Consider the following 14,244-nt stretch of genomic DNA (forward strand, 5'->3'; position numbering starts at 1 on the left):
TTATTCAAACAGAATCTGGGGACAATGATGGTGGGAAATGTGCACTGGTGAAGGGGATGGGTGTTGAAATGCTGTATGACTGAAACTCAATCAGGAACAACTTTGTAATTGTACATTGTATGCTGACTCAATTGAAAAAAAAAAAGAGATACTCAATTATGTCAGGAAAAACCCCAACAATCCAGAATTGATAAGCCACTAGCAAGACTAACTAAGATGCGGGTAGGGCCACCAACAGGTCAATCTGTATCTGTGAGGCGAGTGCATCAGCAGCCTGATGGCGCCTTCAGACTTCCAGATATCCCCAAATTGCTGCTGTGCCTTTGGTCAGAACCCAAAAACTTGGGGCAAAGTTTATCAAGAAAGTAAATGGCCAAAAGTTAGATATGTGGGAGACACACCCACAAACCACCTCTGGCTCAGCTATATAATTGGAGGCAAGGCCTCTCTGGTTCTTGATAGAACTGCTTAATGGCCATGATCCCAGAAACTCAGAAACAAATCTCGGAACCCAACGGCAGAGATGCGTCTGGTCCCTGCAATGGGTTACCAGCGCCAGACCTCCCCCTAGGCGGCTAGGTGGCTGCTATCTTCCAGAGGCCATTGGACTGTCAGGTTTGACGAAGACACACTGAGCCTCACAGCATGGGGGTGGAGGCGGCCCTTTCCTCCCCACCCCAACGAGACCCAGAGCTGCCATCCACGAATGGCCTCTCTGGCTCATCAAGCTGCTCAATGGCCATGATCCCAGAGGCTCAGAAACAAATCTTGAAACCCAGCAGCTTTTGGCAGAAATGTGTCTGGTCCCTGCAGTAGGTTACTGGCGCAGGGCCACCCCAGGTGGGAACAGGTTTCATACCTTGGCCTGTTTCCTCTGGCGACCTGGTGGCTGCCATCCTCCAGAGGTCACCGGACACTCAGGTTTGGGCCCTCAGTGATGTGACATGCTGGGCCTCATGGGACTGGGGTGGAGCCGGCCCTTTCCTCCCTGTCCCAAGGAGTCCCTAAGTTGCCGCCCATGAATGGCCTCTCTGGCTCTTGATCAAGCTGCTTAACGGCAATGATACAAGAGACTCAGGAACAAATCTTGGAACCTAGCAGGTTTTGGCAGAAATCCCTCCAGATTTAATTGTTAAAATTTCAGAATTTCAGAATTGTGCGGCCACTACTGCGGCTGTACAACATCATATGTTATTCATAACCAGCAATAGAAAACAAATTGTCCACTGTTGCCTTTTTGGCAGATCTGAGTGTTGGGGTAAAATCCCAAAAAATAATGGTGGGTCTGGTGTTGAAATATTGAATGTAATCAAAGTAGAGAGAGAGAGAGAGTAATGTGGAAATCATCTGCCCCACAGTTAGGGGGAGGGTTTGAGATGGGGGTAGACTGGGGTTTTTGGTGGTGGAGAATGGACACTGGTGAAGGTACCGTGACTTAAATCCAAAGCCTTATAATTGCTCTCACGGTGATTCAATAAATAAAATTATAAAAAATGAAAACAAACCAAAAAAGACTAACAAAGATAAGGAGAGCGGGATGGTCCTACTAAACTGAATGACAAATGATAGGGGAGATATCACAACACATACAATGGAAACCCAAAGGATCATCAGAGATTACTTTAACAATCTCTTGGGGCTGGAGCAATAGTGCAGGGGTAAACATTTGCCTTGCATGTGGCCGACCTGTGTTCGATTCCCAGCATCCCATATGGTCCCCTGAGCACTGCCAGGAGTAATTCCTGAGTGCAGAACCAGGAGTAACCCCTGAGCATCACCGGGTGTGACCCAAAAAGCAAGAAAACAAAACCCTCTATGCCATGAAATGAGAACCTAGAAGATATGGATAAGTTTTTGAACTTTTATAACCTACCCAAGGCTAAACCAAAAAGGCATGGAACACCTAAACAGATCTATCCCTATTGAAGCAATTGAAATGGTAATCAAAATATCCCCCAAAAGAGAAGCACAGGTCCAGATGGATTCTCCAGTGAATTCTTTCAAACCTTTACAGAAGATCTACTTCCAATCCTTTCAGTCTCTTTCAGAAAACAGAAGAAACAGAAACATTCCTGAACAGTTTCTATGAAGCAATCATAGCAATCATTACCCTGATACCAAATGGAGATAAAAACACCACCACCAAAAATATTTTTTTTTACATATTAATATCCTTGATGACCACAGATGCAGATATCCTCAACAAAATACTACCAAATACAATCCAACAACTCATCAAAAAGATCATATAACATGACCAAGTGGGATTCATGCTGGGGATGCAAAGATGGTTTAACATATGCAAGCCAATCAATGTAATACATCATATCAGTGTGACAAAAAATAAAAATCATGGGATTGTTTTAGTAGATAAAAAGAAACAAACCATTTGACATGATCCAGCACATATTTATGATTGAAAAAAACCTTTCAACAGAATGGGATTGAAGGGATTTTCCTCAACATATATAGTCAAAGCCATTATCATAAATCCACATTACATTCAATGGGGGAAAAAACTAAAATTCTTCCTGCTAAGATCAGACAAAAGACAAGCTTGCCCACTATGATCACTTCTATGCAATATAGTACTGGAAGTACTTACCATAGCATTTAGGCAAGAAAAATACATTGAAAACTTCTATATTGGAAAGGAAAAAAATCAAAGTCCTCACTATTTGCAGATGACATAATACTATATTTAGAAAAGCCTAAAGACTTTACAAAATAGCTCTGAGAAACAATAGATTTGTAAAGTACAGTGGCAGGCTACAAAATTAATATGAACAAGTCTATGACTTTCCTATACACAAGAGAGAAAAATAAAAAATCCCATTCACAATTATGTCTCAGAAAGTCAAATACCGAGGATTGAGCTTACCCAAAGAGGTGAAAGACCTCCCCCCCCACCAACACACACACCAAGGGGAAAAACAAACTCTACAAAACACTACTTCAAGAAATAAAAGAGGACACAAGGAAATGGAAACACATTCCCTGCTCATGGATTGGGAGGATTAACATAATCAAAATGGCAATATTCCCCAAAGTATTATACAGATTCAAAGCAGTCTCTGTAAGGATACCCTTGGCATTTTTCAAAGAAACAGATCAAACTCTACTGAAATTCATATGGAAATATCGCCCCACTTCTTGAACAGCCAAAAACAATCCTTGGGAAAAAGGAGGAGATATAACTCGCCAACTACAAACTATACTGTAAAGCAGTAGTAATTAAGACAGCATGGTACTGGAATAAAGAGCTTCAGATCAACGTAATAGAACTGAAAATTTAGTGACAGACTCTCACATGTATGATCAGTTAAACTTTGATAAAGAAACAAAAAATATGAAGTGGAAAAGTCTCTTTAACAAGTGGCGCTACAAAAACTGGTCAGAAAAATGAACTTAGACCACTTCCTGATACCATGCACAAAAGTTAAATCAAAATGGATTAAAGACCTCTGTATCAGACCTGATATCATATCACCTGGTTCATAGAGAAAAACAGGATGATCTCTTGATGATGTTGAAACTAGAGACATCTTTAAAGATGAAATATCACTGCCCAATCAAGTGGAAGCAAACATAAACAAATGGGATCATACTGAATTAAAAAGCTTCTGCACCTCAAAGGAAACAAAAACCGAATACAAAGAAAGGCCTCAAATTAAGAGAAATTAGTTGCCCACTGTTCATCTGATAAAGGGTGAATATTGAAAATATAAAAAAAACTGGTAGAATTTTATAAGAAAAAAATATTCAACCCCATCAAAAAAATGGGGAAGACCAAAACTTTCTCAAACAAGAAATTCAAATGGCCAAAAGGCATATGAAGAAATGCTCTATATTACTAATCATCAGGGAAATACAAATATAAAAAATGAGATATAACCTTACATCAAAGAGAATGGTATTTATCACAAAGAACAACAACCAGTGTTGGCATTGATATGGGGGAAAAAGGGAACCTCATCCATTGCTGGTGGGAATGTCAACTGGTCCAGCCTTTTTGTACACAATAAGGACATTCCTCAAAAAAATAGAATTGAGCTTCCATAAGACTCAGCAATTCCACTCCTGAAATATACATCAAGGAAATATACCAACAGAAAAATTCATGAGGTATTTGCACTCCTATTCACGCAGCACTATTTATAATAATCAAAATGTTAAAAACGGCCTAAGTGCTCAAGAGCAGATCAGTGGATAAAGAAACTGGTGTATCTACACAATGGAACACATGCAAGCTATTAGGAAAAATGAAGTAATGAAACATGCTTAACCATGGACACGGAAAGTATCATGCTGAGTGAAATGAGTCAGGAGAGGAAAAGACGGAATGATTACACTCATTTGTGGGACACCCAAAGAAAACACAAACTATGGGTAGGAGGGCTGATTCATGGTAAAAGCATGCTATAAAGTGGAGTGGGAGTGTGGTTAGGATAGAGAGGCAACCACTGACAATGACAGTAAGAAATGGTCATTCTGGATAAGAACTTGGTGTTGAAAGGAGATAAAATGATAGGCATGATACCCTTTAAGTAACAATTTGCAAACCACAGTGCCTAAGAGGAAAAGGAAAAAAAAGAAGAAAAGTACCTGCCATTGAGGAAGGCTGGGGTGGGCGTGGGGTGAGGGGAGCAGCAGGAGGGAAACTTGGGATACTGATGGTAGGAAATGTCCACTGGAACACATGGGTATTAGAACACTGTATGACTGAAACTGGATCATGTACAACTTTGTAACTGTGTATTTCACAGCGATTAAATAAAAAATTTAAAATGTTTAAATAGCATAATCGTGCACACGTGTGTGTGTGTGTGTGTGTGTGTGTGTGTGTGTGTATTCCCAACGTCACAAACTGAAAGGGTAACTGAAAGTATAAAACATTAAATAAAATATATAACATTTCTGAATTACTTATGAAATCACTTAAATTATTTAAAGTATTTGGCACTAGAGAGATAGTACAGTGGGAAGGTGCTTGCCACGCACAAGCCAGGAGTAAGCCAGGAGCACAGCTGGCCCAAAAAACAAACACAAAAATTTTAAGCACTTAAAAAATTTTAAGTTTTCCTTAATTTTAAAAGAAGGGTGTACATAGAAGAACGCTATCAAAGAACAAAGCTGAGAGGGAAAAGAGAAGATGAACATGAGTCCACATTGAAAACAGAAGGCAAGAAAAGGAAAAAGTCTGAAGAGATTGATGTTATGGGACTGGTGGACAGAAAGTAACTTCAAGATGAAAGGTGTTTTCTAGTTCTGTATTTTTAGTCACACCTGACAATGCTCAGGAGTAACTTCTGGCTTTGTAGTCAGGGATTGAAACTGGGTTGGCTGTGTGCAAGGCAAGAACTCCACTCCAAGATGAAAGATGTTTTCAATAGTTTTAAATGCTAGTAATTGAAAATGAAACGAAAGAATGAACAGAGATCACTAGACTTGGCAAGCTTAAATGGAATGCTGAAGACAGAAATAAGATTGAAATAGACTGAAAAGTGAAGTAGAAGGTCAGGAAGTAGGAAAAATGACTTAATTTTCAAGAGGCTTCATTGACGGAAAAAAATAAATAGGTCAACTACCAAGTCAGTAGTTAAGAGAGTATCAATGTAACATGAAAGTGGAATACCATATATTTGGGAAAGTATAACTTTTACTGAGAAGGAAAACACAGGTATACTAACATTTGCAGGTTAAAAATCAGAATATAAACGGTCTTTTCATGATGCCCTTTGAATTTCATATGTAAAGTAGGAGATCATTTGTGGAATGAAGGTGGAAGTAGTGGTTCAAAGACTAAGAAGAGAGGGAAATTAGAAAAGCCTTAAACAAAACTTTCCCAGGTCAGTGTTTTCCAGAGTGAGCAAGACCACCCCCCAGGGTGTGATGGACGACTGGGGTGGGGAGGTTAGTTGTAACCTTAAGTGCAATTACAAGATAGGATGAACTTTCTATTCCCTTAAAGAAGGTAAGCTAGATTTCCAATAGGGTGCCATGTTTTTTTTTTTTTTTAAATTAAACCCAGGACCTCTGCAAGCCAGGGATACATTTCACCCCTCTGAACTATCTCTGGTCCTGGACAAACTTTTTTTGGATCTGTTTTTGGGCCATATCATTGGTGCTCAGAATCTATACTCAGGGATAACGCCTGTTGGGGCTTGGAAGATCACACAGGTTGAAGGGGATGGAGGCCAGATCAGCTGTGTACAAGACAAGCACTTTACCTACTGTACTGAATCTACGGTTGCACTCCTCCCAGTCCCACATCTGAGAACTTTTAAGAGAATGGAGAGAGGTACTTAGAGATAACTAGATGAGGATCCACGGACTTCGGGTGTCAGTGAGTTGCATATCTATGATAAAACTCATCAGTGGGAAAGGTCCGGGGAAGCCATCTGACCTATGTCCTCATGTACTTATATCACGAACATTTTCTGCATGTGATATATAATTAATTAATGTCCACTGTCTGTTTCTTAACTGCACAAGCCACTGTCCCCTCCCATAAATTTGTATGTTCTTTTAACTGGAAAATTCTAAATATAACAGACGAGGAACAATACCTTATCTCTTTTTTAGCATAAAATCAGACTCTTTGCCCTCTGTTTTTGGTCTGTTTATGTTACACCTGGAGCGATAGCACAGCGGTAGGGCGTGTGCCTTGCATGCAGCCAACATGGCCGACCTCAGTTCGATTCCTCTGCCCCTCTCGGAGAGCCCGTTAAGCTACCAAGAGGATCTCCCCCGCACGGCAAAGCCTGGCAAGCTACCCGTGATGTATTCGATATGCCAAACAAGTCGCTCGAGCAAATCAAGGAACAACGGGAGGACAGTGCGACAGTGAGTGCTACAGTGCTATGTTACACCCGGGGATGCTCAAGGTTTACTCCTGGCAGTGCTGGGGGGACCACATAGGATGTTGCAGATCAAATCCAGGTGGGCCAGGTGCAAGGCAAACGCCCTATCTGCTATAATATTGTTCTGGCCTCATTTTTCCCTTCTATAGTCTGTGTTGGTGAGACTAGCTTCCCAGTAAGCCTTTCTTTTCTAGTCAGCTGCTCCTGTGATTTTTGAGAATGGTCAAAGAGCAGTTTGGGACTTCAGGTGGCAAAGGTTGGAATGTATGTGCAAGATGGGGAATAATCAGTTAATGAGAGGAATAGTAGTAAGACTCAACAGTAAGAAGCGGTAGAAGGAGTAACTCTTAATATTTTAGTTTCTGACACTGTCCAGAAAAGCTTAATAAGCATAGAAAAGTAGATAACTTTTGTTGGACTATATAGAATGAGCAATGGATAAGAGAATAAACTGCTAGAAGGATCGGTCAAGTTTAGGCTTAAACTGACTTAAAACTGGTACTGCCGTATATATGGTAAAAATATTATGAAAATTTCTAAGTCACTGTATAGCTCATAAAAGATCATTATAAAATTATAATTGATTATAATTTTTAATAACCAAAAAGGCATGATCATTTCTATGCTAAAGGTTTAAGTTAAAAAATATTTTTCTGTGAATATCTTTAAATTCTTATTTACCTGCTTTATTACTAAGCTTGTATAAGAAAGTTTGGCGGGGGTCTGAATGATCTCGACACGTCAGCTGTAAGAGTGAACCTGATTTTTTCCATTTCTGCATAAACCAGAGACCTAGAGGGTTATAAAGCATATGTGAGTACAGCTGAAAATGTGTAGCAACATATGTTGATTTTAATATATATTTGTCTTCATAAAATAACACCTCAGGTAAGCATTTTGTTGGTTAAAATATTGGCAAACAGTTCTATTTTGATAATCATAATTAAAATAACCAGACATACGTTGGAGATTATTTCTGGTTTAATGGTGCTTTTTGAAGATTTGCTGTCCCTATCTCATTTGGTAATAAAACAAAAAATGGTCTATGAAGAAATAATTTTAAAAATTATACTGTTAGATATATTTGTTCATACTATAAATAAATGCATGTGTGTAATCTTAAAACAGCAACAGATCAAAATGCTTAACTACTGAGTATTCAGAATAGATAATTACATTTGAACTGATTGACTAATAAATTAGGATCAACTCTCAGAATTAGCACTTGGTTAATGCTTTCTAACACTATAGGTATAAATAATTTTAAGGTTCATATTTAATTTTAATTTTGTATATTATCAGTTACCCATATTTAAATGTAACTTTCCTTTAAGTGAAATCTCAATTACTCTGGAATTAGTTTTTAAGAATGTGGAATATTCATTTCTACATTAATTACTTCTGATATTAGAGGAAAACTAGGGAACAAAAAATATTATATTTGATTAAATAAAATAATTTAAGTCTGAGACTAAATTTTCAGAGGAAATTCAAGGTTACATTATTTACTTATTTTGATAAAGTTGTTCATGATTTATTACATACTTTTATTATATTCCAACACCAATCCTACCAGTGCACCTTCACACCAACGAGGTTACATTAATACTTTTGTTTGTTTGGGCTATGCCTGGTGATGCTGAAGGTTACTTCTAGATATGCTTTGAGAATTATTTGGTACCATGGACTGAACCCAGGCCTCATGCATGCTAAGCATACATTGAATCTGTTAGCTCTCCTTCTAAACTCTGAATTTTTATCACTTATGTATCTTATTTTTCTTTCACTCTCTTTTTGAAACATAATAATAGAGAACTAGCTTATTTTAAATGGCATTATTTGAAATGGGATACAAAAGAAAATGATGTGGTTTTTTTGCTTATGAAAGAAGTGAAAGAGATCACTGAAATACAAGTTTCAAGGTTGAATGAAAGATAGATAACAAAATCAGTTTACTCCTACAATGAGGAACAACTATAATATACATTTGAGAGATGTAAGGGAAAAACAAAGCCAAAAAAGGCAAATCAAATATCAGTACTTTTTTAAGCAAAGTACTTATTCTAACCAGAATCAGGGTCTTTAAAATAAATTTCTTAAAACATTTTTTAGTATTTTCTCATTAAATTCCTTTATTAGTATCAACTCAAAATCAGAATTAATGTTCTACATAAAATATGTTATCACTTTATAGTACAGTAAGTAAGAATATTAGATGCTTAATTAAATGAAAGAACTGCCTACTTTATAAGCCTTTACTAAAAATCTTGACAGATTATTTGAGGAAAAAAAGGCCTAGTGACATTTGAGAATATTCTTTTTTTGGTACCAGGAGCTTGGGGAAGGGAGGACTGAGGGAATTAGTGTTTGATTTGGGGTGTGAGGAATCCAAACGAGGGTCTCACACATATGAGCATGCTATCTACCACTGAGTAACATCTCCATCTCTGAAAATATTTTTTTGAAATCATTTTTATCCGATACTTTACATTCATATCAAATTAGAAAAATGACTACATCTTTCATTTCACAAAATGCAAGGGTTGTAAGAAACTGGTTCTACAATAAATACAAGAAAATAGTAAATCTGTATTTAAATGTTCTTTCCATGACAAGGCTTTTATACTGAAAAATAAAACTATTTACCTGTATTAACAAGAGCACTGCTATTGTAGAGCGTACCAAGGTGAGGTCCAGAAAGTGAAAGAAAGGTATGAAGTTTATCAAGGTAATATTTAAACCTTGGCCTGGTAAGCACTGAACGGATTATTAAATTGCCCAATGAATGTCCAATAAAGCTTTAAAAGGGAAAAAAAAGACATGTTTTCCATGTAATTAATTTGAAACACACAAAACATCAGCGATTATCACATTTTATGAAGTGACATTAATAATTTGAAATTTTGTAATGTTCTAAAATTATAATTTGATATCTTGAAATAAGTCATTTCTTTGTTTTATTTTGTTTTAGGGCCATATCTGACAGTATTCAGGGCTTACTCCTGGCTCTGTGCTCAGGAGTCACTCCTGGCAGGGACTGAGGTACCATATATGACGCCAAGGACTGAACCTGGATTGGCTGCGTGTAAGGCAAATGCCTTAACCCACTGTACTACCTCTTTGGACCCCAAATTTGCTTTCCATTCTTTTTTAAATTTGTTTTTAGGTTATACCGAGTAGTGCTTGGGGAGTCACTCTCAGTTCTGCCTGGGGGACCAAGTGATACCAAGGACCGAACTTGGGGCTTCTACACACAGAGTATGAGCTCCAATCCACTGAACTACTTCCTGACCCCTATAATAATCTATATTTTGAAGAAAGACTATGAGAATGTTGAAAATTCCTGTTATTATATAATCTGAATTTAAAAGATAACACTAAAAAATTTTAATTCGTAGTTTATAACTGCTTGAAAATAAATGTATATAAAAAGTAAGGCCCGGAAGTAGTACAGTGGGTAAGATGCTTGCCTTGCATGTAACAGACCCTTGTTCCATTCCCAGCATCCCACACAGTCCCTGGAACATGTCAGGAGTGATTCCTGAATGCAGAGCTAGGAGTATTGAGCATTGCTGGGTATGGCCCCAAAATATAAAAGCAATGTTACATTAGATAATAAATTTGTCTTCTTACGCATATACCTCTGTTTTTAACATGTCAGTCATTTAAAGCAAAGCCATTAACTTGTATATATGTAGGATGATTCATTAACTAGATATCTTTTTCTTCTTTTTGGGTCTTACTCCAAAAAAGGGTTTTGATTCTGCACTTTTCACGGCACAGGGAAACTTCTAAATCTAAGCTTACACAAAGAAAATAACATTAATAAAACATTTTACCTTTATTTACGAATATTTTAAGTTAGAAGAGCTTTTCTGGGGGGCTCATCATTATTTTAGAATAGATGGTATACCCATTTCTCTACATGTCCATTTCTATCAACTTTCTTTTTATCAGCATTATTAAAATATAATTCACATACATACAATTAATCCCTCTAAAAGGTACAATTCAATGATATTTAGTGTACTTACAGAATTGCACAACCATCCTAAGAAATTTTAGATCTTCCCACCACCTCCTTTAGCTGTGACATTCCTACCTAAACAATCACTAACCTACTTCTGTCTCGACAGATTAGTCAATTTTGAGCAAGTCACATAAACAGATCAGATGGTATATGCTTCATTTCTAAAATATATTTTAATGTCTTTTCTCTTTAGTTAGAGTTGTGGTATTGTTTCAGAATAGTACAATCCTAAAACAAAATGTATTTATTTTTTCTCTAATTCACACATAAAATTAAGTTGTGTAATATAGCAGTTACCTTATTTTTGAGACTGTTAAACTGTAAATCTGAATATATTGTATTATCTCATCCAGAAGGCGGTCAGTCATGCTATCAAAATCAGCGAAAGTATCATTCTAAACAAAAACAGATGTGTTATACACAAATATGCTTAACCGCATAACAAACCGAATATAAAGTGGAATAAAAGCCATTAAATATATACTTAGAATCAGAGTTCCTTTGAGAAGTTAGTGAAATAAACCCATTACTGAGCATAAAGTCAATTCTAGGGAAAAAATTGTTTTCTTTTCCTCTCCCTTTCCTTATTTCCCTCCTACTCTTTACTTCCACTTTGTAGTCCCAGTTCTGCCGCGAGAATCTAAGGTTTTCCTTGGACATTTCCAATTCCTTAACTTTTTTCCTTTACAGACCACATGAATGGTACCATCTGACCATTGACTTTCCATTTTTGACTTATTGCTGGGGAAAAGTTCCATATTGTTTTCCACAGATGCTGAACTAGCAGACAGTTCCATCAACAATGAATGAGGCTTCAACACACAATATTGGCTATTTCCAGACTTATAGATTCCCACTGGCACAAGTTTGTTTTCATCCACATTTCACTTAATAAGCAATGAGGAAGAACTTTTTCCATATAAGACAAATACGAAACCCACGGCTCTCTCTCGCCACCTGCGATCGGTGTTCTTGGGCTGCTTCCCCACCTGGGAAGGCTGATACGAGGGGCAGATGAAGGAGGAAATGAGGGCCACACTGGTTGGTAACAATTGCAGTTTATTCTAATCTCATTTCCATTCTCTGAGTCTCCTTCCCCGAATCTCTTTTCCTTCTCCTGGATTCCCCTTAATCCTCCCTGATCCCCTGATTCTCGTTGATTCCTCTTCCCCGGACCCTGCTCCTACATTCTTCTCCTCTACATTCTTCTCCCCTACTACATTCTTCCCCTACATCCTTCTCCTTCTGTCCCCCTTGCTAGTCTCTCACACCCTCCAAACCTTGGTGGTAACAACCATACCCAGGTCTTGTAGCACAATCAACAGATGAAAGCCCTTCCTGATCTCCTGTAGCCAGGAGAACTGCTCAAGGGTGAAATACCACCTAGGGTGTGTTTCGCCTTTCCTCAGTACAACAGCCATTTAAACGTTCATTTTAATTCTACTCCTTAATAATATTAGTCATTCTGTATGGACACAATAAGAGTATGAACACATACTATAGACACAGTATGGACACTTAAGCTTGTTGGGTAGCTCTCCTGGGGATTTCTTGCTCTAGATCTCAGACTATAGTACTCAGGCTAGTTTTTCCTAACCCTAGCAGGGTCCTAATCCAGCTGTTACTTTTTGGATCCTCATTGACAGAATTTGTCCATGCTCTTAACTTATAGTAAAGTATTACTGGTGCTTTTGCCTGGCCCATTTTGATGCCAGGGTAGCTCACAACTTGCCTTGGGTCCATCCAGTTCATCTTTGGGACTCTGCTTTTTGGGTGCTAGGAAGTAAGGGCAACTGAGGCGTAAGTTGAGAAAACAGATACCCCAAAGGGAATATTATTTGGAGTCAATTAACTCCCAAATTACAAACACATAGCATTAACTGTCTTCCTGTGTCTATACAAAAAGGACAGTGCTCCCAAGTAACTGTGCAAAGTACATAAGGAGAAAAGAAAAGCAATATTTATAAGATAACAGAGTCTGATTAGGAGATAAAGGTGACTGGTTGGGAAAGCAGAGCACAAAGAAAGAAGTTACAGATAAACACAGAGAAATGGGAGTGCCTTGGGAGCACTGTGATGGGTGTAACCCAACAAACCTAAGCTCCTTGAGACAAGGCAGAAAGGACAAATCAATGTTATCCTACAATGTCCACTAGCGATCTGTATGTCTTCTTTGGAGAAATGCCTGTTCAGCTCTTCTCCCATTATTTTAAGCAAGTTATTTCCTTGTTTTGAGTTTTATATTATCTTGGATATGACTCATATCAGATGTGTGGCATGCAAATATTTCTCTCATTCAGTAGTGTCTGTTATTTCAGCTTTCAAGTTTTTTGCAGTGCAAAAACTTTTTAGTTTGAAACGAAACTATGTGTTTAGTTTCGCTTGTTTATTTTGTTGCCAATGGAGCGAAAAAATTGAAGACATCTCTTCACTGTCATGCAGAGATCTGCCAAGATGTTTTCCTTAAAGCAGTTGATAGATTTGGTTCTAATTTTGAGCTCTTTAATGAATGAAACAGCATGAACCTTTGTGTATAGGGTCTTATTTCTTCATTCTGTGCATGTGCTTTCCGGTTTTCCCAGTATCATTAACTGAAATTCTTTGCTCTTGTTACTTAGCTCCTTTGTCATAAATTAACCTCATGATCTGTAAGTTTACTTCTGGGGTCTCAATTCTAGTCCACTGGTCTGAGAGTCTGTTTTCATTACCAGAATTATAAATAGTAATTTTAAGTTAGTGAATGCAATGCCCCTCCATCTACCTTGTGTCAGAATTACTTTGGCTACTTGGAGACATTTGTGGTTCCTTATGAACTTTAGTATCTGTTCTATGTCCTTAAAAAACACCATGGGGGCTGGAGTACAGCAGTTGGGCATTTGCCTTGCATATGGCTGACCCGGGTTTAATCCCCATCATACCATATGGTCCCCCGAGACTGCCAGGAGTGATTCCTGAGTGCAGAGCCAGGAGTAATCCCTGAATATCTCTGGGTGTGACCCAAAAAGCGAAGAAAAAAAAAGCTAAACAAACAAACAAGAAAAGGGAATTTTGACAGAGATCACATTAAATCTGTGTAATGTTTTGGATCACTTACTTAATCACTTAACTTCCCGTTAGTCGTCGATTTGCTCGAGCGGGCGCCAGTAACGTCTCCATTTGTCCCTGTCGCGTGCTAGTGTAGGCCAATGGCATCTCTTCGCTCCGGGAACATGGAGGGCCTCAAACCGATCGTTCATGATCTTGACAAAGAAGTCTGACCATCTGGTAGGTGGGCGGCCACGCGGTCTCTTGACATCCCGTGGAATCCAATCAGTAACAGCTCTAGTCCAACGGTCGTCTTTAAATCTCATT

At 38.1% G+C, this 14,244-nt stretch overlaps 1 protein-coding gene across 9 annotated transcripts in view; it reads right to left on the reverse strand.

Moving 5' to 3' along the window:
* Positions 1–14,244, reverse strand: part of FAM135A (family with sequence similarity 135 member A) — a 142,701-nt gene that overhangs the window by 8,584 nt on the left and 119,873 nt on the right. For all 9 annotated transcript variants that reach the window (XM_056109611.1, XM_056109600.1, XM_056109591.1 and 6 more), the window contains 3 exons: positions 11,191–11,288; positions 9,510–9,661; positions 7,545–7,655 (listed from right to left, as the gene is read on the reverse strand). In XM_056109611.1, the coding sequence (XP_055965586.1) occupies positions 7,545–7,655; positions 9,510–9,661; positions 11,191–11,288 (361 nt within the window). The remainder of the gene's footprint in view (positions 1–7,544; positions 7,656–9,509; positions 9,662–11,190; positions 11,289–14,244) is intronic.

The sequence above is a fragment of the Sorex fumeus genome, unplaced genomic scaffold (assembly GCF_029834395.1).
Source record: "Sorex fumeus unplaced genomic scaffold, SorFum_2.1 ptg000008l, whole genome shotgun sequence".
Lineage (NCBI taxonomy): Eukaryota > Metazoa > Chordata > Mammalia > Eulipotyphla > Soricidae > Sorex > Sorex fumeus.